General features: G+C 48.7%; 8 protein-coding genes across 8 annotated transcripts; 4 read left to right on the top strand and 4 right to left on the bottom strand.

The window, feature by feature from the left end:
* Positions 1-11,227: 11,227 nt before the first annotated feature.
* LOC311222311 (histone H1.01-like) lies at positions 11,228-12,291 on the top strand (the record flags this gene model as incomplete). Its single annotated transcript, XM_084306542.1, has 1 exon — positions 11,228-12,291. The coding sequence occupies one exon, from the start codon at positions 11,228-11,230 to the stop codon at positions 11,894-11,896; it is 669 nt and encodes a 222-aa protein (XP_084162668.1). The 3' UTR covers positions 11,897-12,291.
* Positions 12,292-12,442: 151 nt separating this feature from the next.
* On the bottom strand, positions 12,443-13,039 carry LOC311218266 (histone H2A-IV). The gene has a single exon (XM_084300898.1). The coding sequence runs from the start codon at positions 12,864-12,866 to the stop codon at positions 12,477-12,479; it is 390 nt and encodes a 129-aa protein (XP_084157024.1). The 5' UTR covers positions 12,867-13,039; the 3' UTR covers positions 12,443-12,476.
* Positions 13,040-13,184: 145 nt separating this feature from the next.
* On the top strand, positions 13,185-13,570 carry LOC311218276 (histone H2B 5; the record flags this gene model as incomplete). The annotated part of the gene is made up of 1 exon (XM_084300910.1): positions 13,185-13,570. Exon 1 carries the CDS (start codon positions 13,190-13,192, stop codon positions 13,568-13,570), a length of 381 nt encoding a protein of 126 aa, XP_084157036.1. The 5' UTR covers positions 13,185-13,189.
* Positions 13,571-14,998: 1,428 nt separating this feature from the next.
* On the top strand, positions 14,999-15,409 carry LOC311210475 (histone H3.2; the record flags this gene model as incomplete). Its single annotated transcript, XM_084288416.1, has 1 exon — positions 14,999-15,409. One exon carries the CDS (start codon positions 14,999-15,001, stop codon positions 15,407-15,409), a length of 411 nt encoding a protein of 136 aa, XP_084144542.1.
* An 821-nt stretch (positions 15,410-16,230) lies between these two features.
* Positions 16,231-16,641, bottom strand: LOC311212490 (histone H3.2; the record flags this gene model as incomplete). The annotated part of the gene is made up of 1 exon (XM_084291884.1): positions 16,231-16,641. One exon carries the CDS (start codon positions 16,639-16,641, stop codon positions 16,231-16,233), a length of 411 nt encoding a protein of 136 aa, XP_084148010.1.
* A 1,353-nt stretch (positions 16,642-17,994) lies between these two features.
* LOC311222334 (histone H2B 5) lies at positions 17,995-18,532 on the bottom strand (the record flags this gene model as incomplete). The annotated part of the gene is made up of 1 exon (XM_084306582.1): positions 17,995-18,532. The coding sequence occupies exon 1, from the start codon at positions 18,373-18,375 to the stop codon at positions 17,995-17,997; it is 381 nt and encodes a 126-aa protein (XP_084162708.1). The 5' UTR covers positions 18,376-18,532.
* Positions 18,533-18,696: 164 nt separating this feature from the next.
* Positions 18,697-19,187, top strand: LOC311221374 (histone H2A-IV). The gene has a single exon (XM_084305320.1). It carries the CDS (start codon positions 18,716-18,718, stop codon positions 19,103-19,105), a length of 390 nt encoding a protein of 129 aa, XP_084161446.1. The 5' UTR covers positions 18,697-18,715; the 3' UTR covers positions 19,106-19,187.
* Positions 19,188-19,598: 411 nt separating this feature from the next.
* On the bottom strand, positions 19,599-20,385 carry LOC311221896 (histone H1.01-like). The gene has a single exon (XM_084305887.1). The coding sequence runs from the start codon at positions 20,367-20,369 to the stop codon at positions 19,692-19,694; it is 678 nt and encodes a 225-aa protein (XP_084162013.1). The 5' UTR covers positions 20,370-20,385; the 3' UTR covers positions 19,599-19,691.
* Between the last annotated feature and the right edge of the window lie 4,646 nt (positions 20,386-25,031).

Raw genomic sequence — 25,031 nt, 5'->3', positions numbered from 1 at the left:
TTAGATGGAGGCTGCACTGTAGGTCTGCATGTTAATTCCATTCCAGTTTTACCAATTATGATAACTTTTGATAATATGTCTGGTGCTGTCCTTCAGCTTCAAAAACTGGAATTTCAGAAAGGGGGATTGGACTTGTGCTGGGATGGTCACAGTCATGTGTCAGAGTTTCATTCCTTCATCGTCAAAGATTTTATCCACAGTTCATAAAGAAACTGATGCTACATTTGAAGATCAATGAAAAGTCGAGCCGTTTGCATTGTGATGAAAAACAAAATCCTAGACTCCTCTAAAATCTTCTGGTCTCCTCTCATTGTTTTGCAGGGTTTTTAAACACTTCCAAGACTTGGCAGATGTTGTTGTTTTGTTTACTTTCATATTAAAGTTTTACTACTAGGTTTAAGATTAAGCAGGAACCATTCTGTATGAAAATACATTATGATGAAAACAAAATAATGAAATTAATTATACTGATTAAATTCAGAATGAATTTGTCTCAGCCTATTTCCTTCGTCAGTGAGCATGTTTATGAAAAAAAAAAAAAAAAATCTACAGTACTTTCTGCTTTCTACCAGAGAAAATTAAAGTTTTATGGGAAGTCAGCACCTCTTCCTACCCTTACAGTGGTCTTTTACCTGTTACAGGGTAATCTGGTTGATCAAATACCTGTAAAGCCCGCTATGGGTGGACAAGCTGCTGTTCCAGCCTTTACTCATAAAGGCAAGATTTGTTTCACCTAACTTTAGCTATCAACAATTTATCTAAGGACAGTTGCCTAGGCTCTCTCTATGGGCAGGTACCTCCAGAATTTAAGTCACTTATTACAGAGCGGGTGCCTGAAAGAGATGTGCTGAACCAGCCTTTGGAAAAGGCTGTTGTTCTTCCTTGCTCTAGAGAGAGCCTCAATATATGAATTAATGGGCTGGGTGCAAACTTCTGAAGAGCACTGAAATTAGGTGAGACACATCCCTGCCTGAAGTTCAAGGAAACAGTTTTTAACTCCTCCTTGATTTTTAGGCCTTTGTGTATCTGTCATGTTTCTGTGGTGTCAGCTGGGAGATCAACCAGCAGTACATGCAATTCCTTATCCCTCTTCCACCTCATTCAATGTCCCCAAGGTTTGTTTGTTAGTTTTATGCTCCAGTTTTGAATGCCTCATCCCACAGAGAGAACTCTTGGCCAAAGATGGTCCTTGTAACCCATCACCTGGAGTCCTACAGCACCAGTAGGAAATGCTGTTTTGTCAGCGTGTGGGAGTCTCATCTCTCTGCAGTGCCTTCCTTGTGCACCCCACCAGCACCTGGGCTAGGGGTGCAGTGCTACCTGGCCTGGGCTAGGGGTGCAGTGCTACATCCCTCACCATTCCCTTGATGATAAGGGCCTTCTTGCCTACAGATTTACCCAGTACCTTTTGACCCTGCTGATGCCAGCTGCCTCTACCACCTGCTGTGACAGCAAAGCCCAGAAGTTCTTGGTTACTCATGATATAAAGTATTTTGTTTTGTTTGTTTTCAGCTAACATACCAGTTTCATAGAGTGATCCTTGTTCTAGCAGTGTGGAATTTGGGAAAGAAGAGTTCTGCTTTTTCCCTACCCATGGCTTTGGTTATTACGCACTACATGGTGTGTGGCACATGGCCCCCCTCATGCTCATGAGTGACAAGTTGTTAGTCACATCTTCTAGTATAGTGGAGGATTTGTACAAGCCAAACACATACAGAAGAACAAAGGACTTTTCTGAGCAACAACTGGGAATGCCAAGAAAACGTGTAACCTGTAATATCATTGCATCACAGTCCTAATGATTTCTTCTAGGTCCTGAGAGACTAAGATTCAGATTTAAAAGACTGAATCTGAACAGAATGAACAATTCCAATTTTTATTTTACTTTTTCCCCAAGTAAGACTTTTACTTTCAAGTTATATCAGAGTTGAATAGATGCCAGATTAAGACAGTTTCATTTAGAGTCAAATCTGGATCAGAACTGCACTGAAAAACAGGTCGGCTTGACTCCTTCCTAGAAGTAAAAAGCACAAGATCCTCATTGCAATATTAGAAAACAAATTGCAGGGTACATTCTACATTGAAAGAAATTACTAAAAAACAGGTCAAAAAATACGTGCAGTATTTTTTATACTCCTATATATTATATATACTCCTGTATATACTCCTGTGTATATCTATTGGTCCTTCTGGAGAAGGACATGGAAGGGCACTGCACACAGTTACAGTCTCGATAGCAGAACTCCCCTCCTTCTGTATGGACTCTCCTGCCTTTGGGCACTTGGGGCTTTCTCTGGGCTCCATGTAGCTTGATTAGTTACAACTATATTTTACTAAGTATTCCCTGTTCTTTCCCAATGAAAAGCTGCCAGCCTGCAGGGAGAACTGGCCATTTCCACTCCAGCTCTTCTCAACACACCTAAAACTGGCTGAAAAACAAAGTAGAAATCTGATCCCTAGCACATCTTGGGAAGGGAAGGATTCCCCTGTTGCATTTCTTTGGGGCTTGAGTTTCATCCAAAATAATAGGGAAGGACTCCTAGTAAGAAACAGTCTCCAGTAGGCACCTATAGCACCCAATGAATGCTTGGATGTGCATCCAACAAGGACTTGCCAATCCTGCTGCTGAGGGACCGGCTGCCTGCTGGCAGGCAGGACAGGAACAGGTAGGTCTGAGAAGGTGGAGATGAGAATGGCAGCTAGCTAAACTACCTATGCAGGTGTACTGGCTTGTAATGCACCACATCTCCAATTTTCCGTTCTCAAAATAAAATATCTCTGAGGTGATTCCTCTCGGCAACACATGAGGACTGGGAACAATAATCAGAAATGTTCTGTCCTATTGCCAGTGTACTTAGACAGAGGAAGAAAGGGAAATACTTCATTTCTGAAAGCCAGGCAGATCTTTTTGTATCTTTCTCAGCATCAGAAATTATTACATGCTCCCCAGGCCTGATGACAGAGTAGCTGTTGGTGACATAAAGTTCTCTGAAGGGAAATTTATGAAGAGAGGGGGGTTTAGGATGGCATGAAGGACATCCTGCTATGCTCATGAAGCCAAGGACCAAATCTGTTACTGGGAGATCTGGCAAGAGCAAGTCACCACTCCCATAAAGCCCGTGAGCCTGCGTTTCCAGAAGAGGGGAAGGTGCCCTGCTACAAAGCCAGGATGTGATGGGGACTGGCACTTGGCATTTCTCCCAGGCTCTTGGTTGAGATGTGTGCTGTGCCCAAGCGCTCTGCTGTCCAGTGTCCCCAAAGCCATTTGTTAATAGCACAGGGATGGTCAGCAGGTGTTCTTGGCCCAGAAGGATTTGTCCTGTTTCCTGACACCCTGGACAAATGATCACAACACGGGAGGGAGGAAAGGAAACCTGGGAAAGAGTGTACTTCCCTGCATCTGCAGGTACACCCTGCAAGATTAGCAGAAGCCATAAGAGCAGGGCATGTTTGAGTGACCTCTTGGTGTGCAAACACATACAATTTAAAAAAATGCTTTCTAAAAATGCCATCATCCTGGGAGGTACAAAGATTTGGAGGGGTGGTATACCTCTCTAGTAGCATTTGATCAAATGTAGACTTTTGAAAAATCAGATAGTACTTCTTGGTTCTTGTTTGGAGAGGCCAGTTGGATCCTGTTGAAGTCCATTCAGAACAAAAATGGAAGTTCCCATTGTCCTTGCTCTAGAGGAAGATATGGTAGATATGGTAGACACTTTGCAAACCTTGAGCAGGTTAGAAAGAAGCTCAAAGGAACAGCTCAGAGGATTAAGTTCTCACAGGTGGGTGGAGATGGATGAAGTGACCATGGTGGGGAAACGATGACAGGAAAAAGGGAAAGAAGATGCTGGCACTGGCACTGATAACAGCATGGAGGGCTAAGGGTAAGAAAGCATCATACAAAAAGCTGCAGGAGTGTCTGAGCAAGGAATACAGATAAGAACATAAACTATAGTGGATTGCATATAAGAGTATAACTGAGTTGGCCAAAAAGGGATTAGAAGAGCAGCTATTTTAAAAAAAATAAAAATCAAATCAAAACTAATACTAATTCTTCCATCTGTCACAGTAGCAGCAAAAATCCTACCAGAGAGCCAGTCAGGTCACAAGACTCCAGATCTGTAAGCCTACTGTCTGTGCCAGACACACTGGTAGAGCTAGAACAAGGATCAGAACAACTTCGTGGATAAATACAGCCTTTTCATTAAAGTCAGCAAAGTTTCAGTTTGCAAAAGGAAGTCCTGCCTCACAAACATCATGAAGGTTTTTTTGATGGGGTCATCTGGTACGTGGAGAAAGGTGACCTAGTTGACATGATTGGCTTGAGTTTCCAAAGGATTTTAACAAAGCCTCACTGAAAAGACCCTAAAGAAAAATAATCAGCAGCAAGGTAAATGGGAAAATCTAGCGTGGAGAGGTAAGTAATAAAAGAATGGAAAAAGCACAGAACTAAATAGAGAAAGGTTATCAGGGAGTTCTGCAGGGGTCTGCACTAGGATTTGTGCTACTAAACAGAGCTACTAAATGACCCGGAAAAAGGGGGTGAACAGTGAGATAATGGGCTCTGCAGAAAATATGGCAAGTTAAAATGCTGATGCAGTTATATGTTTAGAGAAGCTTTTGTTTCAGTGAATACCAACACTAATGCAATGTGAGGTTGATGTCCACTAAGTATAACCGTAATCCATGTCTGCTGTTACAGCTTTGGGAGGACAGAACAAAACAGAACAGAAAAGAGAACAGAGAAAATATAAAATAAAATAAAATAAAATAAAATAAAATAAAATAAAATAAAATAAAATAAAATAAAATAATATTGAAATATAATGTAATGTTATATAGTATATATAATACACACAATATACATAATAAATAAAATAATTAAAAATAAAAATATAAATATGTAAATATGAAAATTTATAATATAATACAATATGATATGATATGATATAATATATAAGAATTTTTTTATATTTTATAGTATAATATAAAATAAAATAAAACAAAACAAAACAGAAAATTTATTTATTTATTTATTTATTTATTCTCTGTTCTCCTGTCTCCTCCCCTCCCCTCTTCTCCCCTTCAGCTTTCTTCCTATGTCTCACATGGACCAGTAAGGTTGGAAGTCTGCAAAGAGAGCTGATAGAAGATAAACTGATATGGCTTGTCTAGGAAGCAGGATGTGATCTGAGCTGCACCTTATGGGCAGAGAATTTCAACTGAAGGTGGCTGTCACCAGTGCTCTATGCCAGATGTTCTTGAAAGGTGTGGTAAAGCCACTGCTACTGAATTTATACATCTCTGGGAGCAGAGATGGTTCCACTGAACTCCCTTGAATCAAGATGCCAAATTTGACAAAGCTGCCTTTTTAGGCTGGTTGTGGACTCTGCCTTTAGGAACAAATCAAATCCTTGATGCTTAGGTTAGATTTTAATCCAAATCCATAATGTTAAATTTATACTTGCTGACTTCTCTTGAAGTGTCCTAGGGCTCCCCTCTATTATTTTTTTGGGGGGTATTATTTTATTTTTGCAGCACAAGAGAGATTGAGTGACTATATAGATCAGATGGCAATATTTTTACTGACTGTCACAGCTTTAGAAAAACTTTTTCACACCTGAAGCAGCTCTTCAGGTTAGAAGTGGACCTGAGAAGCATATGGAGACTGATGCATTTCCTGATGTATACTCAAAAATTGGATCAGTGTGAATGTAGGACTTCTGATATCAATGTGAAGCTACAAGCTGCTCACACTTCCTAGCTGTTCTGCAGCAATCTTCAGCTAGAGAGCTCAATGAACTTTGAAGGTGCCTCTTTGCACAAATCTTCTTGACATGCAGGGAAACAAAGGTAAGAAGAAAGCTGGTGGTTTGCTCTTTGCCTCGCGGGCAGAACCAAATGTTGAATGTAGGTGGCCTCAATTTCAGGTGAGTATTTGCTTGCTGAGGCTACCCTGTGACCCAGCATAGCTTTTGTAGCACTGGTCAGGCTGTGATTTTAAATTCTGTTGTTCCAGGCCCCATCAAGATTGAAGGGTGAGACTTTCCATTTCTGCATGTACTTCATGCTTCTGATTCTAGGCAGCTGGATGTGAGGAATACTGATTCAGCCTTCAAGGCCACGGCATTCTTTTCTTTACATTTACTGGGAAAGAAAAGGCATCAGTAGGCCAAAAGGAATGTTTCCTGTGTAAAGAAAGGGACAAAATTCCTGTGTCCTCTGGGATAAAATTTCATTTTTGTCTGAATAGGACATCTGTTGTAGGAATTTCTCATTTGAATACATGCCAGCAATAAAGAAGGAAAGAATGTTGCTTGCACAGGTAAAAGGAACAAGAGTCATGGATGCCTTCAGGGTCCCAGAACTGAGCACTGTACGTAAGACACCCTCCACATGCTCAAAAGGAAGGTGGCAAAACAACCCACTAGAAGTATCCCTCCTCCTCCAGCTCTTCTCTGATGTCCGCTTGCCCAGCCCCACGCAGCTCCCCTGGCTGTGCAGGAGCCGTGATGCCAGCAGCTAAAAGCGCTTCAGCGGCTGGAAGTCGGCGCCGAGCTGCTCCTTTCCTTTGCAGACTCTGCATCCCAGTGGCCTCCTGGAAAAGTGCAGGGAGCATCAGCCTCGGGCCCTGCCCTCCAGCAGCCCGGGGAGAGGAGCCTTCCCCGGGCGGTGGGCGTCTGTCCCAGGAGCAAGGCGCCGGCCGGACCCCGTCCGCGCAGGGCGCAGCGCATCTCCTCGGCCTCTGCGCAGAGCTGAGGGGTTGCTCTTGGCTTTGGGTACCGTGGGACACTGGCTGCTAGAAGAAGGGAAGTGAGAAGTGTCAAAGCTATGGGTAAAAAAGGAACAAAGCTGACCATGAAGGGTCTTTCTGTGGAGGCTACAGGGGTGCCTAAACGCAGCGCATACTCATCTCCAAGCAGTTGTGTTACCAAAACGTGGGTCACAACACTCAAGAGAGCTGAAATGGATTCAGAAGACAGCTCTGAAGCATCTAGAGTAATGGGGGGAGAGCTAACAGGCTCGGCTGCTACTAGCAACTGAAAGAAGTTGTCCTCTCCTTGGCAGACCTGGTGACCACCACTGCCTCTGGCTCTTCCCCTCTGGAGAGGCTGGGAGGGGAGGCCCAGGGTGTGTGAGACCCGAGGAACATTTACCAGCCGGTGGTGTGAGACCAGCTGCCTTCGAGGAAGCCAGCCCGAGGTGGCTGAGGCAGCCCCGTGACACGGGGATGTGGCTCTGAGTGGGCTGGGTGCCCACGGGTTCTCACCTGTGGTTATCAGGGACTTGGTGTGCTCACCCAACCCACAGCCCTGCAGCAGCATTTTCTGCAGACAGCAGCTAAAAGGTGGAAAAAATGGCTCTTACTACTGGTCCCTTTACAGTTTGTATTTTGCTGGAGCAGATGGAAATGTTATCTAGGACAGGCTGGCAACTGAAGCTGGCTGCTGTTAGCCCACATCCCCTCAAGGTGTTTCCCCATGGGGCCAACCACACCTGCAGGCTGACATCCCCACTCGGCCTGTGTGAGCGCAGGAGCGAGCTGAGGTTTGTGACAAATTGGAAGTGAAAATAAACAAACAAATTAATTGCATTTTGACTTTTCTTTTTCCTTCTTTTTCTTCTTCTTTTTCTTCTTCTTTTTCTCTTTCTTTTTCTTTTTCTTCTTCTTTTTCTCTTTCTTTTTCTCTCTCTTTTTCTCTTTTTCTTCTTCTTTTCCTCTATTAAATTAAATGAACATCCCTGAACTGTTTTCTCCTGACAGGAAATGTGGAGAATTAACATCTTAACAGCAGGAGTGCAAAAAATCTGAACCTGACAAAAGTTGGAGGATCCAAATATGATTCAATTTTTAAGAAATGTGGAAAAGTGACTTCCAGTTCTCCCACCTCTAAAGTGGGGGTGGCCTTTACTTGTTTTGGAAAGATGTGGAAACACAAAAAGAACAAACACAGTGTGCTTAAACACTAATGGCACGTGGAAAACTCATAAGGAAGGGCAGGAAGAGGAGCAAAAAGAAGTCAGGAAGAATTATCACAAGTATGTGTAGACAGATAAATGCTAGGTTACTGTAAGGTGATCTCCCTAGGGCCAGTAATGACATTGATGGTGGTCTCTATGCTTCATTACCTAGAGCAAGGTGACCATAAAAGGGACATGCAATAAATTGAAAACTACCCTAATATTGCAACAACTTCTTATTGTCTTGCAGGCTTTAAGTGTGGTTTGAATTACTGTATTTTTTTAGAGTTAGTAGGCATATGTTATTGGTTACAACAATCCATATTCTTCACGCTGGCTGTGCTCTGTAAAGGCTTTCAGGTCTGGTTTTGCAGTTTAAGCTGGCTCACGTTGATAGCACTAGCAGCAACATTCTGGGTGATTTGCTGGCAGATTACCTTACCAGATATCTTTCTCCATGCCAACAGCTCCGAGGTCCTGTAATTTCTTGATGGTTGCCTCTTCTAATGTAAGGCAGCAAAGCTTGCTCTAATTGCAATGGTAAATGGATAAGAACGGTGACGGTGAGGGAGGGAGAATCTCTCATAGCAAGTATCCTCCCTATCTGCTGTTTTTGTGTGTCTGCATTGCAGGGAAATGTGTACTACTTCTGTGTATCCTAATTAGGCCTCATCATGGCTAGAGTAATAACCTTGGTGCATAACTTCGTGTGGGTTTTTCTTTGTGCTGCACACAAGGAATAGCTGTATTTGGGGGAGGAGGGCAAACCACTGTCCCTGTGGTTTCTCATTCACTGACGAGTGAAGTGACACTATACATGTATTCAGCTCTCCCTGTATGCCTTGATTTTTCTCTGGTACTTATGCACCCTCCACCCTCATACGCACTGCTTTGCTGCTTATTTCTGAGATGGTCATGAGAATATACTGTCTTCTAAACAAGAATGGAAGGGAACAGTGGAGTAAGCAGATAAATGGAAAATCAAATAATCAGAAGCAGTTAAAATAATTATAAAAATGGCTTCAATTTTTAAAATTGTCATTTAACATTTGGTGGAGATCAATAACTTTAAAACTGGAGTGAGGGCTACATCAAGGTGCTGCAGCATTGCTCTGGCACATATCGAGAGGCTTTTCCCCTGAAGATGGTTGGTGCTGTAGTTTATCACTGCTATATAAGATTTAGACAGACAGCTGTGTTCCATTTGACTACACGTGTGCAAGATTTTTAATACTCAGAGGAAAACAGTCTTGAGAATATCAAATTACAGACTGGAGAAAAATCTTGCAGAGAATGGGGGAAATTGTTTTATTGTGAGGTAGAAAGGTTTCCATCCCAACCCCCAGTCTCGGCACCAGAGATGTGAAAAGAGTTAGTGAATATTGAGAGATTCAGCCACTGCAACAAAAATAGTTTTTAGGGAACACTAAGGGTTTTACCAGACCTAGATGGGATGGAAGAGAAGTAATCATACACATGATATCAGGAAAAGTTAGGAGACGACACTTATTTCACTAGTCAGTTCTCTGTTCCCCCTATTGCTACGTGCAGTAAATCTGGCTTACAGTCAAGTACTCTTGCCCTTGTAAAATTCCTAGAGAATATAACTATATAAGCCATCCTGCTTCCAACACTATTGGATAGCCCACATCCAGATGTGATGGATTTTCCATCTAATACCCTCCTTTCCTGTGGAATAGCTCCTCAACTAGGAAACCCCGATGATGAGGAAGAGTTAGGTAGAAAGCATAAGTGGGAGAGATGAATATTTTTATTTTCCTGAAATCATTTTTACCAGAAGGATTGGAGAAAAGGTCAAAATATGCATACAACTTTTTTTTTTTTTTTTTTTTTGAGAATGGGACTGTATGAATTAACTGAAGATGACGGGTCACCCAGAATATCTGAGAGATCTGAGAGGTTAATTTGCCTGTCCTGTAGAGGAATGAGAGGGGTGATCAATTTGTTGAAACAATGAAGTTGAATTTCTGGTCAGCACCATGTACAAACTATACAAGAACAGTTTTTATACATTAGGCATAAAGACAGCAATATAATGACAGGGTGCTAAACAAGGTAATGGCTATTAACGGACAACCTTTCAGATAAATACAGTTGTAAATCCTGTTAGGTTCACAAAAATATATACAAAGTTTTTGCTGATAAGGAGGCATGCGTGCTAATAGGATCACCATTTGTCACCACAGCATGGACAAACAGCTTTGGGTCCCTGTATACTGCAGTTAAAGATTTTGTGTACAGAAATTGCTGTGACTTTATCTGTAATCTGCAGAATGAGCAGTGAGCAAAGACTGTGATTTTTCTTCTTAGTTTGGCATCAAAATATGCACAGAATGGTGTTTTATGTCTCCCGCAGATGTGATCTCTTGTCAGTTATGTCCATGTTACTGAATCATACCAACATGTTTCACAGAAATAGCACTATGTGCTTTATTTAGCGTGTGGCTTGTTTCTCTATGCCGGAGACGTACATGAAGCTCAGTGATTCGACACAAACGTTTTCATATTTGGTCTTCGCGTTCCTGTTCATGACATTAACATTAAAGAGCCCTGTGCTGCGCTAACAACAGCAAAGAGTTGCAGAGAAAGTTGCCCGTTGGGAAGTGAATAAAGCGTACACTATCTACTGCTTCACAGGGACGCTCTGGAAATCGTAGCTCGGGAAATACGGGGGAAAAAATCACTAATTCAGTGTTTCTCAGGAGCCGGAGGTACAACGCTCGGTGAGAAAGGCTGCGGCACGGCTTCTGGGAGCTTGTGCTACCTCACTCTCTTTGAAAGCTTTTCATTTCAAGCAGGCAGCTTCTAAACGCTAGCTTTCTTCTCTGATGGGAAGAAGACCCTCTGAAGTTTAGCACTGAGTGTCTTGTCTCCCGTTATCATTAAAGGATAATTCCTAATTTACAAAGAAAAACAAAACTTTCGCTCTCTCGAGGACCGCTCGGTTCCAGGACGCGGGATTTCTGCTCCCCTCTCTCCCCAGACTCAACTCTTCCCGGAACGAGACCCCGACGGACGAAAGCAGACACCCCCACGACCCCCCAGGGGCAGAAAAGGGGCGACTTGGAGAGGGATAAAATATTTAAAAACCGCTTTATTCTCGCCCAAGAAACACAAGCCGAGCCGCCGAGCGCCGGGCGGCGGCGGGGCGGGGCGGGGCGGCCGCACCAATCAGCGCCCGCTGCGCTGCTATAAAGGGGGCGCCGCCGCCGCCGCCAGCACCGCGATCCGCGCCCGTCGCGACATGGCCGAGACCGCTCCCGCCGCAGCGCCCGCAGCCGCCGCCGCCCCGGCCCCCGCCGCCAAGGCCGCCGGCAAGAAACCGAAGAAGGCGGCGGGCGGCTCCAAGGCGCGCAAGCCCGCGGGCCCCAGCGTCACCGAGCTGATCACCAAGGCCGTGGCCGCCTCCAAGGAGCGCAAGGGGCTCTCCCTCGCCGCGCTCAAGAAGGCGCTGGCCGCCGGCGGCTACGACGTGGAGAAGAACAACAGCCGCATCAAGCTGGGGCTCAAGAGCCTCGTCGGCAAGGGCACCCTGGTGCAGACCAAGGGCATCGGTGCGTCGGGGTCGTTCCGGCTCAGCAAGAAGCCCGGCGAAGTGAAGGAGAAGGCGCCCAAGAAGCGGGCGGCCGCGGCCAAGCCCAAGAAGCCGGCGGCCAAGAAGCCCGCCAGCGCCGCCAAGAAGCCCAAGAAGGCGGCGGTGAAGAAGAGCCCCAAGAAAGCCAAGAAGCCTGCGGCCGCTGCCACCAAGAAAGCAGCCAAGAGCCCCAAGAAGGCGACTAAGGCTGCCAAGCCCAAAAAGGCAGTGGCCGCAAAGAGCCCGGCTAAGGCAAAGGCGGTGAAGCCCAAAGCTGCCAAGCCCAAGGCGGCCAAGCCGAAAGCCGCCAAGGCGAAGAAGGCACCGAAGAAGAAATAAGCCCCCGTGGAAGAAAACCTTCCACGCTTAAACCCAACGGCTCTTTTAAGAGCCACCCAACCTTTCCCAAAAAGAGCTGAAACACTGAGATCGATCTCTTACAGACCACGGGAACGATAGGTATTGAGAAGGATAATGCAGATACTGAGGACAACGTACGTTTTAGTTCGGGGACAGGCAGAGCATGCTCGGACCAGACGCTCTACGGACCTGAAATCCCCCTGCCGCTTAGAAACGGAGCGGCGAGGGAGTTAAAGCTCCGCAGCAGCGCTTTGAACCACCCGCACAGCGCCGGGATTGGCGGCGGCCCGGGGCTGCCGAGCTGCGCCCGCAGCGCCGCGAGCGTCGCGCGGCTCCGCCCCCGGACGGGGCGTGGGGAACGGCGGCAGGGCCGGGAAGGGCTGCGCCCTGCACTGCTGGGGCTTAGTGCTCCGGCTCCGATTAAAACTTTGTGGAACAACTGTTGCTTTTACTGACTGTAAACAATGAGATTGCAGCTCTTTTTCTGGACCTGTTGGTGGCTCTGAAAAGAGCCTTTGGGTTTCGATGGGAAGAGCTTCCCAGGCACGGTTCTCGGTATTCACTTGGCCTTGGCCTTGTGGCTGTCAGTCTTCTTGGGCAGCAGCACAGCCTGGATGTTGGGCAGCACCCCGCCCTGCGCGATGGTGACCTTGCCCAGCAGCTTGTTGAGCTCCTCGTCGTTGCGGATGGCCAGCTGCAGGTGGCGGGGGATGATGCGCGTCTTCTTGTTGTCGCGGGCCGCGTTGCCCGCCAGCTCCAGGATCTCGGCCGTCAGGTACTCCAGCACGGCCGCCAGGTACACCGGGGCGCCGGCGCCCACCCGCTCCGCGTAGTTGCCCTTGCGCAGCAGCCGGTGCACGCGGCCCACGGGGAACTGCAGCCCGGCCCGCGACGAGCGCGACTTGGCCTTGGCCCGCGCCTTCCCGCCCTGCTTCCCGCGCCCGGACATGGCAGCGACTGACTGATCACCAGCGGAAGACGTGGAGAAATGCCGGCAGCCTCGCAGCTCGGCCTTATATCCCTTCCCAGTAAAAGCAGCGTGATTCGATAGGCTGAGAATTAGATACAGCGAAAGCAGCCAATGGGAAGGCGGATCGAATTCTGACCAATGGAGACAGTAGACGGAGAGCTATGAGAGTAGGGATACGAATCAGCCAATGGAAACAGGAACGAGGAACCCCTAATTTGCATACTGTTACTATATAAGAAGGGAGCACTGCTCTGCCGGAAACACCTCAGCAGTTTCTGGAGAACTGCGGGAACAGACAAACGATGCCTGAGCCGGCCAAGTCTGCGCCCGCCCCCAAGAAGGGCTCCAAGAAAGCCGTCACCAAGACGCAGAAGAAGGGCGACAAGAAAAGGCGCAAGAGCCGCAAGGAGAGCTACTCGATCTACGTGTACAAGGTGCTGAAGCAGGTGCACCCCGACACGGGCATCTCGTCTAAGGCCATGGGCATCATGAACTCCTTCGTGAACGACATCTTCGAGCGCATCGCCGGCGAGGCGTCGCGCCTGGCACACTACAACAAGCGCTCGACCATCACGTCGCGGGAGATCCAGACGGCCGTGCGGCTGCTGCTGCCCGGCGAGCTGGCCAAGCACGCCGTGTCCGAGGGCACCAAGGCAGTCACCAAGTACACCAGCTCCAAGTAGAGCGCCGCGGATCCTGTTTTTAACCCAAAGGCTCTTTTAAGAGCCACCCACCTTTTCAATAAAAGAGCTGAGGCAGTGGTGGTGGATTGCAAATATATATATTTTTTTCTTTAGACATTGCCTAGTTGAAAATAGGTATAAGTTGCAAACATGCCATAGCACCTTTAATGCACTCCTAAACGTGCACGGAAGTCCACTTGTTTCTTGTGTTTAGTTTGAGACAATAACAGGATCATCGGTGTTCCTATCGGTGCCTGCACTAAGTGTTCTGGAGAGGAGACACTTGCTTCCCGCCCCCCTCCTCCCTTCTCCTCCCCTCCTACCAGACGTTCACATAACGGGCAAGACGGCTAAAGACGAGTGTTTAATCTTGCTTAAAGCAGGCAAGAGGCTTGTCAGTGGACGACTTCGGCGTTTCCGTAGACCTAGGCGAACGGGAAAGCAATCCGGGCTGCTTCACTGCGCTGTTGCCCCCCGAGGACGGTGTACCCCGCGGCCAACTCCTGCGCTCCCGGCCGTTTCTCTGCGCTCCCCCGCAATGGAAATCTCCGCGCTGAGGCGCCCGGGGCAGCGGAGGGAGGGGGCGGGCGGGCGGCGCTGGCGATCCCCGCCGCAGTCCGACCTGAGTGAGAACTGCGCGGAGCCTCCCGGCAGGCGGCCCCGCCACGGCTCTGGGGGGGGGCGGGGCCTGGCGGCGTTAGGCGGCTCGGAGCGCGACCCCGTTTCCCCGCGGGGAGCGGGGCCTTAAGGCGGGGGGCGCAGCAGCCAGGAGGTGTTCGCGGTGCCGGAACGGCGGCCGCGGGCTAAGCCTAGGAGGGCTGTGTTATGGCCCTGAAGCGGCAGAGGTCGGTGAAAGAGTAGAAAAAGCGATCTCGAGAGAGAGACGGAGGCCGCCTGGCCAAAGAGCTTTTGCCGGCAGCCCCGATTTGTGCCCGGGGGGGGGGGCGTGGGGGTGGGAAAGAGACCTGAGCAGGGCAGCGGTGGTTAGAGGCCGAGGCCCTGGCGGCGGGGCTGTGCTGCTCTCGTCCCCAGTATCCGCGTCTGCCGGCAGCGCCAGCCTCCACGCCCGCCACGCCGCTACTCGTGGGGGAGGCTCCCGCGTTGCTCCTTGGGCAGCACAGCAGCCGGCGCCTAAAAGCTGCGGAGGACCGGCCCGCCCGCGGAAAGGAGCGGAGCGCTCAAGCACGGGGCTGGCCGCGGCGGGCGGGGTCAGGCGCTGCCGGCTCCGGCTCCCGGGGGGCGGGGCAGGCGGGCGGGCTTCCCGGCCCCGAAGCGCGGGCTTTTCGAGCTCCCGCCTCGGCCAATGGCAGGCGGCCTCCCGCGGGTGGCCAATGGGCGGGGGCCCTCGGCTATAAATGCCGCCGCCGCCGCGCTCTCGGCACTGCTCGGTGCTGGGGGCTGAGAGAGGGCGGCGGTGACTGTTAGGCGATGGCGCGCACGAAGCAGACGGCGCGTAAGTCGACGGGCGGGAAGGCGCCCCGCAAGCAGCTGGCCACCAAGGCGGCCCGCAAGAGCGCGCCGGCCACGGGCGGCGTGAAGAAGCCGCACCGCTACCGGCCCGGCACGGTGGCGCTGCGCGAGATCCGCCGCTACCAGAAGTCGACGGAGCTGCTGATCCGCAAGCTGCCCTTCCAGCGGCTGGTGCGCGAGATCGCGCAGGACTTCAAGACCGACCTGCGCTTCCAGAGCTCGGCCGTGATGGCGCTGCAGGAGGCGAGCGAGGCCTACCTGGTGGGGCTCTTCGAGGACACCAACCTGTGCGCCATCCACGCCAAGCGCGTCACCATCATGCCCAAGGACATCCAGCTCGCCCGCCGCATCCGCGGGGAGCGTGCCTGAGGCTCCTGACCCAGCCCTTTGCACCTCCTCTGTTCTCAGCAGAGGAGGCTGCACTCAGACCCAAAGGCTCTTTTAAGAGCCACTCCATCCTCAAAAAAGGCTGTTATTACTTACGTTTAATGGTAACGTTATATTAAATCCGAAGTCCCTTAAAACACATGAAAAACTAGTTTTCTCACGGATCAATTACAGTATACATTATGGACACTAGGAGCCTGCATACTAAAAGCTTTCTAAAATACGTTATAATCAGGCATAACCTAGCTAGATTATTGTGATTTGTAGAGAGAAAACAAAAAAAAACACCACAGATGTTAGATGTGATAGTTACTAATTATCATGTTAAGAGTAATTATCAGGACCATTTACACTGTCAACAGCTCTTTTTGTTGTGCATGGATTGGCTCTTAAAAGGGATCTTTGGGTTTGGTGGTGGCATGGCAGGAGCCTCAGGCACAGTGTAATGGTTCCGCTAATTACCATGTTCATAGGGTAGCTAGTGACTACACGTACTAATAATATCACATCGTTTTTTCCTAGAATTTACAATTATCTATATGATTAAATCTAGTTTGTCTGATGTTGGAACACTTTTGGTATGGAAGCATCTATCGTTCATAATATGTACTGTAATTAAACTTAGAGAAATAACTAGTTTTTCATGTGTTTTGAGGGACTTAGGATTTAATATAACGTTACCATTAAACGTAAGTAATAACAGCCTTTTTTGAGGATGGAGTGGCTCTTAAAAGAGCCTTTGGGTCTGAGTGCAGCCTCCTCTGCTGAGAACAGAGGAGGTGCAAAGGGCTGGGTCAGGAGCCTCAGGCACGCTCCCCGCGGATGCGGCGGGCGAGCTGGATGTCCTTGGGCATGATGGTGACGCGCTTGGCGTGGATGGCGCACAGGTTGGTGTCCTCGAAGAGCCCCACCAGGTAGGCCTCGCTCGCCTCCTGCAGCGCCATCACGGCCGAGCTCTGGAAGCGCAGGTCGGTCTTGAAGTCCTGCGCGATCTCGCGCACCAGCCGCTGGAAGGGCAGCTTGCGGATCAGCAGCTCCGTCGACTTCTGGTAGCGGCGGATCTCGCGCAGCGCCACCGTGCCGGGCCGGTAGCGGTGCGGCTTCTTCACGCCGCCCGTGGCCGGCGCGCTCTTGCGGGCCGCCTTGGTGGCCAGCTGCTTGCGGGGCGCCTTCCCGCCCGTCGACTTACGCGCCGTCTGCTTCGTGCGCGCCATCGCCTAACAGTCACCGCCGCCCTCTCTCAGCCCCCAGCACCGAGCAGTGCCGAGAGCGCGGCGGCGGCGGTATTTATAGCCGAGGGCCCCCGCCCATTGGCCACCCGCGGGAGGCCGCCTGCCATTGGCCGAGGCGGGAGCTCGAAAAGCCCGCGCTTCGGGGCCGGGAAGCCCGCCCGCCTGCCCCGCCCCCCGGGAGCCGGAGCCGGCAGCGCCTGACCCCGCCCGCCGCGGCCAGCCCCGTGCTTGAGCGCTCCGCTCCTTTCCGCGGGCGGGCCGGTCCTCCGCAGCTTTTAGGCGCCGGCTGCTGTGCTGCCCAAGGAGCAACGCGGGAGCCTCCCCCACGAGTAGCGGCGTGGCGGGCGTGGAGGCTGGCGCTGCCGGCAGACACGGATACTGGGGACGAGAGCAGCACAGCCCCGCCGCCCGTAAGATCGCTGTTTCTGCTCTTTCACCGACCGCTGCCCGTTCAGGGTGATAACAGGACCCTCCAAGGCGTAGTTCGCGGAACTAGGCTCAGTTCCGTCACCGGGAACGCTTCCTGGCTGCAGCCCCCGCACAGCCGCCCGCCCCCTTCTCCCCCGCCTTAAGGCCCCGCTCCCCGCGGGGAAACGGGGCCGCGCTCCGAGCCGCCTAACGCCGCCAGGCCCCGCCCCCCCCCAGAGCCGTGCCGGGGCCGCCTGCCGGGAGGCTCCGCGCAGTTCTCACTCAGGTCGGACTGCGGCGGGGATCGCCAGCGCCGCCCGTCCGCCCGCCCGCCCCCTCCCTCCGCTGCCCCGGGCGCTTCAGCGCGGAGATTTCCATTGCGGGGGAGCGCAGGGAAACGGCCGGGAGCGCAGTAGACTGCAGGGTACAGCGTGCTTGGGGGGGTACTTGCGGTGCTGTGCGGCACGGGAGCATCAGACCGCTAGAATCTAACGGGTTGCTTTCCAGCTCGCCCCCAACAACGCTAGCGGTGAGGCTGTCCGCCCCACGAGCCTTTGCCTTTTGTCTGCTGTGAACACAGGGAAAGATTAAACCCTTTGTGCTTCACGAGGTAATAGTCCTCATAAGGATTTCATGAGGGAAATCAACACTCCCTCTCCAAAACACTTGCAGTTATGGCACCCCTGGGAACATCAACGAGCCGTAGTTATTATCTGGCCATCTCTAATGAGGCACAAGAGAAGTGGTCTTACTTATATATTCCATGTGTGAAACTTGCACTAGTAACTTTTCAACTTACGTGTTACTACAAATACGTAACGTCTGAAAAAAGTATTAGCAAGTGATTGCTACTGCCTCAGCTCTTTTCTTGAAAAGGTGGGTGGCTCTTAAAAGAGCCTTTGGGTTAAAAACAGGATCCGCGGCGCTCTACTTGGAGCTGGTGTACTTGGTGACCGCCTTGGTGCCCTCGGACACAGCATGCTTGGCCAGCTCGCCGGGCAGCAGCAGCCGCACGGCCGTCTGGATCTCCCGCGACGTGATGGTCGAGCGCTTGTTGTAGTGCGCCAGGCGCGACGCCTCGCCAGCGATGCGCTCGAAGATGTCGTTGACGAAGGAGTTCATGATGCCCATGGCCTTGGACGAGATGCCCGTGTCGGGGTGCACCTGCTTCAGCACCTTGTACACGTAGATCGAGTAGCTCTCCTTACGGCTCTTGCGCCTTTTCTTGTCGCCCTTCTTCTGCGTCTTGGTGACGGCTTTCTTGGAGCCCTTCTTGGGGGCGGGCGCAGACTTGGCCGGCTCGGGCATGGCGATCACCGTCTCACAGCAAACAGCACCGCTTCCGCTTCTCCTCGCAGCAGCGCAGTGCCGCACCCGCCCGCCGCAGCCGCTCTTATAGGGGCGCGATGCAGAGCAGCGGCTCCACCGCTCCGCGCCGCCATTGGCTGGAAGTTTGGCTTTGTGTCGTCACCGAACGCCAGACTTCGGCATTGGACGCCTTTGGATCCTCACTGCCATTGGCTGCCGGCGTTCTGCCGCCCTCGCAGCCAATCAGCGCTGCCGCCCGCGGTCCGCCCGAGCCGAATATAAGGCGGCGGGGGCGGCCCCGGGCAGGTCGCTGCGTGCGGTGTTTGCTGGAGTCGCTGCGATGTCCGGGCGCGGGAAGCAGGGCGGGAAGGCGCGGGCCAAGGCCAAGTCGCGCTCGTCGCGGGCCGGGCTGCAGTTCCCCGTGGGCCGCGTGCACCGGCTGCTGCGCAAGGGCAACTACGCGGAGCGGGTGGGCGCCGGCGCCCCGGTGTACCTGGCGGCCGTGCTGGAGTACCTGACGGCCGAGATCCTGGAGCTGGCGGGCAACGCGGCCCGCGACAACAAGAAGACGCGCATCATCCCCCGCCACCTGCAGCTGGCCATCCGCAACGACGAGGAGCTCAACAAGCTGCTGGGCAAGGTCACCATCGCGCAGGGCGGGGTGCTGCCCAACATCCAGGCCGTGCTGCTGCCCAAGAAGACTGACAGCCACAAGGCCAAGGCCAAGTGAATACCGAGAACCATGCCTGGGAAGCTCTTCCCATCAAAACCCAAAGGCTCTTTTAAGAGCCACCCACAAAATCATAAAAGAGCTGGATTATTTTTTGTGTTTGTTATTACTTAAAGAAATAACAATTTCTACTTGAATGCGGAATTGCTTTTGTTTTCCTGTTACTACACATATAATTTTGTCAGAACTAAAATATATGGTGACACGTGAACGTTACTTCATCTGCTACTCTCATTTCTTTCTGTGGTAGTTGCATATGTCAATGAGCAAGGGAAAGCAGTAATGGCTGCTATACTATTGAAGAACAAGGAATGAATTGAGTCCTCTATAAACAAAAGGAAAAAGCTTTCCCCATTATTGCAGTGATAATTGGAGTAGCATCGAGAAATGCTCATATTTATATCTCAATGGAAAAACCATACACGCTAGTGTGAGTTTTCTTAATGTAAGTTATTCACCAGATTTTACCATATTTTATTATGTTAATGTTGAACAGAGTATTTCAGCTCCTTTAGAGAATGTGTGGGTGGCTCTTAAAAGAGCCGTTGGGTTTAAGTGCGGATCAAGAGTTTTCTTCCATGGGGGCTTACTTCTTCTTGGGTGCCGCCTTCTTTGCCTTGGCTGCTTTGGGTTTGGCAGCCTTGGGCTTGGCAGCTTTGGGCTTCACTGCCTTTGCCTTAGCTGGGCTCTTTGCTGCCACTGCCTTTTTGGGCTTGGCAGCCTTGGTCGCCTTCTTGGGGCTCTTGGCTGCTTTCTTGGTGGCAGTAGCTGCAGGCTTCTTAGCTTTCTTGGGGCTCTTCTTCACTGCTGCCTTCTTGGGCTTCTTGGCGGCGCTGGCAGGCTTCTTGGCCGCCGGCTTCTTGGGCTTGGCCGCGGCCGCCCGCTTCTTGGGCGCCTTCTCCTTCACCTCGCCGGGCTTCTTGCTGAGGCGGAAGGAGCCGGAGGCGCCGGTGCCCTTGGTCTGCACCAGGGTGCCCTTGCCGACGAGGCTCTTGAGCCCCAGCTTGATGCGGCTGTTGTTCTTCTCCACGTCGTAGCCGCCGGCGGCCAGCGCCTTCTTGAGCGCGGCGAGGGAGAGCCCCTTGCGCTCCTTGGAGGCGGCCACGGCCTTGGTGATCAGCTCGGTGACGCTGGGGCCCGCGGGCTTGCGCGCCTTGGAGCCGCCCGCCGCCTTCTTCGGCTTCTTGCCGGCGGCCTTGGCGGCGGGGGCCGGGGCGGCGGCGGGCGCCGCCTCGGCAGCGGGAGCGGGCGCGGTCTCGGACATGTCGGCGCGGCGCAGAGCTGGGCGCAGCGGCTGGCGGCGGCCGGCGGGGCCCTTATTTATGGGAGCGCAGCGGGCGCTGATTGGTGCGGCTGCAGAGCCCGCCCCTCCCCGCCGCCCGGCGCGCTGCCTCTCCGCTTGTGTTTCTTCCTCCTCGAAAAAGTGTGTTTTTCGTAAAAATTCGTCACCACGGCACCCCGTTTCTTCACAGCGGTGCTGGGGACAGAATGTAGTTTGGTCTTGTGGTTTTTCTTTCGCCTCAGGGTTAAAATGGTTTTCGTGCGAGGCTGGAATCCTTGAGTTTGGGGTTTGCACGCAGAGCCGGACAGTAAGATTTTTATTTTTACTTTTGAATTACAACTCTGCTTCTGACAGCACTGCCATACTGGCAGCGAATTCGTGTTCTTGAGACGGTTTTTCATCAGGGTAGTCTAAAATGGAGGTAATCCCGAGTCATTTTCATCGCTTAAATTAGCTTTGAAAAGAAGCAAGTAACACAAAGTAGCCTCTGAGCTCTGAAACTGGGTTATGAGTTATTTCCCGTAATACGGCTTCATCTCTTAAAAATAATGAAACCTTCGGGCATACTGCCCTATATAGCTTTACACAGGACTTATAAAAAGTAAAAGAAAGATGTCTTTCACCAGAAATGTTTACATTAAAACCACGTCTGTTCAATTAGCTGGTGTGTTCAACATCTTATAAGAAGATAGAGAAGTTTTTCCTCTGTTTCCTTTATTTTTCTGCATTCTTGTATTAACCTTTTGCTTAATTATATTTCTGTTTCTTTCTCCAAAAGAGTTCTTTTCATTAAGTAAGATAGGCACATTTGTTCATATTTTCAGATTTTAAGACCAACTATCTATTTTTGTGTTTATCTTTGTACTGTACTGCAGGGTACTTTGTCAGACAAATAGAGCACTTGAGCAAAAAATAATCAAAGTGTAATGTGCATGTTTTCCCTGTGAAAAACAAATAATAAAATATAACCAGGTTAGACTGCAGGAAGTTTTTTAATATTATGATTTAAATCCACTGGCTTAATCAATTATCTCCTTAGTACTATTGCGGTAAATTAGAGCAGGGGATTAAAGGAAACCATTAGGAGGAAATTCTATAATACAACAATAGTTCACTATTTCTCATGAAAATGTCTTTTTTTTTTTTGCCTTTTTTTTTTTTTTCCCTTAAATTTCAGGTCAAGAATGCTGTTAAATAACCTGTGAGAACTTTATTTTGCATATAAGTGCATCTTTCTAAATTGAATTTCAATATGGTACATTATTTGCTAAGTTTTGTAAATACAACCAATAGATTTCTCAATTCATATGCATGTACCTGCTGTCTCCTCTCCTTAGCACACTTCTTTACTCTAGAAGATCATGTGTGGAACTCTAAAGTCATAATTAGTATTATGAGTCTTAATAATGTCCAGGTTATAATGAGAGATATGTTTCTGTTGGCATGTCTTCTATGTCATACTCATTTTAATGTACAAGTTATTATTATAATCCTGTATTTCATTTGTCCAGAAATACATGAAACACAGCAAATACGTAAAGCATAGCCACAAATCTTCCATCTTACAGCATATATTTTTTTTATCTGCACATAAACGTTAAAACAAGGATCAAGATGGCCAGTGCCATAGTTCATGAGACTTGTAGAAGCAGAATCCAAATAGGACCCGTCCAGACAGAATCTGTTCATAGGCTACTGGATGAACCCTCATGAAAACAGAAAATAACCCCGACTTTGCCTTCCAGTTATTAACTGCTGTTGCAGAAGAGATCATAAACACAACTAAGGTGAGAAGAGAGGATGCAGCAGCAGGCTTTTGTCTTGCTCTGAGGCTTCACACAAGATGGAATAACTTACAACCACAACACAGATTTTCCTGCTCTCAGCACTGATCCTGCTGCCAGCAGGCATTTTTTTTTTCTCCTCTCTCTCTCTTTTTTTTTTTTTTTTTTTTTTTTTTTTTTTAGGTCATTGAGGAAACTGCTTAAACAAAGAAATGAGGCCATAGCAGCTTTTGGAAAATTCTTCTCTTGACTTGCTCAGGTTGCTGAGGCAGAGCATTGTTCATTCCTGTTATCACGAATTTCCCTTCCCTTGTTACAAGGTCAGAGAGTGGCAAAACATGCACATGCACATACATGAAAAGGAGCTCATGTTTTGAACTGGCAGATGAGAAAAAACTGGGTGGCGGGGGCGGGGTGGTAGGGGGTGCGGTTTCTTTTTCCAAGCCAGGAGTCTGTGATGTGGGATAAACTGAATATGTATAAAATGAATTTTTTAGGATGGGCTGGATAGAGGAGTTACTTGTTTAGAAACATGCAGTACAATGTGGGAAAGAATAGGAGACCTTAGTAAATCACTTGATATTATGAAAATGCAGTCATTTGACTTGCTTTACTTCACTTCACACAGACATTCTTGTGGATTGGGGCAATAGAGGGGACAGTTTAAAGGTCTTGTTAGTGGTGCTGATTTACCATGACTCAGGTGTAGCCAGTGTGAGAAACTGCCAAGAGATGTGGTAGCATTCGAGAGTGGCTTTTGTCTACAAAAGACAGAATGGCATTACTTGCAAAAGTATGGCAACAATATAAGGAGATCAAGTGAATTTGGAGCTAATATCTACACTGATGCTGAATTTCATTAACGCTTGTTATATGTGATTTATTTAGATTAATTCTGACTTTTGGGTAGTCCAGATATACCCAGAAAACAAATGAAGTCACAAGTCACTCATCACAATGGAAATCTGTCAGGCTTAGGATGATTTGTGGTTCACTTTTCAGCTATGGATGTAGGATTTTATTTAAAAACTGGTTTATCGTGCTGTTATAAATCATAATACATTTTTACATTAAAAAACAAACAAACAAACACTTTTGTATCTCAATAGGAAAGAGTTACTATTGCATACTGCTCAGTGTCTGGGACTGATTCTTTCCCATAATAAAAGGATTTTATTATTCATAGACTTTTAAAATTCCCAGGTAGATCAGTATTATCTTTACATAAGAAAATGATAGGCAGAGGCAGAAAGTTTGCCGTTATCTAGTTAAAGAGATCTATACAGCCTTTACCTTTTTCATTAAAATGAACTCCCTGCGAAATTATTCAGATTTCCAACATTCAGCTTTAGTTTGATGCGAAGCAAAAGAGAAATAGCTCCTGGATCATTCCGGGCCATTTATTGAATCATTGAACAGCTTGCGTTGGAAGGGACCTTAAAAATCATCTAGTTCCAACCCCTCTGCAATGGGCGGGGATGCCACCCCCTAGATCAGATTGCCCAGGGCCTCATCCAGCCTGGTCTTCGGCATTTCCAAGGATGCAGCACCCACACTTTCTCTGGGCAACCTGTTCCAGTGCCTTACCACCTTCTGAGAGAAGTATTTCCTCCTAACATCTAATCTAAATCTCCCCTCTTTTAGTTCAAAACAATTCCCCCTTGTCCTGTCATTATCTGTCTGAGCAAAAAGTCGCTCTCCATCTTTTTTATAAGCCTCCTTTAAGTACTGAAAGGCTGCAGTGTGGTCACCCTGGAGCCTTCTATTCTTCAGGCTGAACCTCTCCAGATGCTCTCAGTCTTGTCCAGGTAGTATATCCATGTAACCACAAGATGGTTTGCCCACTTTGTCTAACTAGAAACAAGATAACTAATTAAAAAAAAAAAAAAAAAAAAGTTTTCAAGCAAGGCTATCAGTCAACCCTCAAAAGATAGAGTTGCTGTTGGCCAATTTCTATCTCACAGCTTCCTTTGAAATTAAAGAGGTATCAGCATAGCTATCTAACATCAGCCAATTGCTTCTTATAGTTACATATCATTTGATGAATTACTTTGGAAAGAGCCTGAGGAATACACTAGCAAGACACAAATGTTGATTTAACTTTTGTTTTTTTTTCTCCAAAATGGGCATACAACTTATTTTCTCACAATTAATATAAAAGTTGAATTTTATAAAACTTGTTATGAACTATTAAATAATATACACTTTTTCTTTCTTTTTTTCTTTTTTTTTTTCTATTTATAAATTCTATTCTATACCCTAAAGTTATCCCTCTTGACTTCATTGCTACCTCCATATAAACTTCCATTCCAGGTAATTGGCTCTGCACTATCAACATCGTTATACTCTCCCTGCCCCCCAAAAAATTGCATTTTAAGGAAAGATTAAAAGCAAGTGTGGAAATTGACAGAAGTTGCATGTGGGGAAGATGACTGTTAAAAAAAAATAGTAGCATGGAACAAAAGAGCATGGAACTTGAGCTACTGACAAGCTAAACATTTGAAAATAAATAAAATAAAATAAAATTAGAAATATAGGAAGAAACAGTGGAGACTAGAGAAGTAGAGAATAGGCTAACAAGGCATGTCTGTGTAATAAATGGCTCAGTCTTCAAAATAGGACTATAATCAAAGTTTACAATTTATTAAAGGAATAGAGGTAAGCAAACAGCGCTGGGTGCGCCGGGAGTCTCCGCTCCACCAAGACACACACCAGTTACATAAAGCAGCTGATTTTTATGCTCCTAGGCTAATACATATTCATTACTACTTCTAAAAAAAAAAAACCAGGGTTATTATAATTAGTTTCCGGAATCCAAACACTCCTACTGAAGCATGCGTATCAGTCTCCGGTGGTCCCT

Source organism: Netta rufina (genome assembly GCF_964035555.1).
Source record: "Netta rufina genome assembly, chromosome: 1".
Taxonomy (NCBI): Eukaryota; Metazoa; Chordata; class Aves; order Anseriformes; family Anatidae; genus Netta; species Netta rufina.
This window is presented reverse-complemented; position numbering and strand designations above follow the sequence as displayed.

Bases quoted from the DNA above. Each gene is read 5' to 3' on its own strand.
- LOC311218266 (XM_084300898.1), bottom strand. From the start codon at position 12,866: ATGTCCGGGCGCGGGAAGCAGGGCGGGAAGGCGCGGGCCAAGGCCAAG.
- LOC311221374 (XM_084305320.1), top strand. From the start codon at position 18,716: ATGTCCGGGCGCGGGAAGCAGGGCGGGAAGGCGCGGGCCAAGGCCAAG.
- LOC311221896 (XM_084305887.1), bottom strand. From the start codon at position 20,369: ATGTCCGAGACCGCGCCCGCTCCCGCTGCCGAGGCGGCGCCCGCCGCC.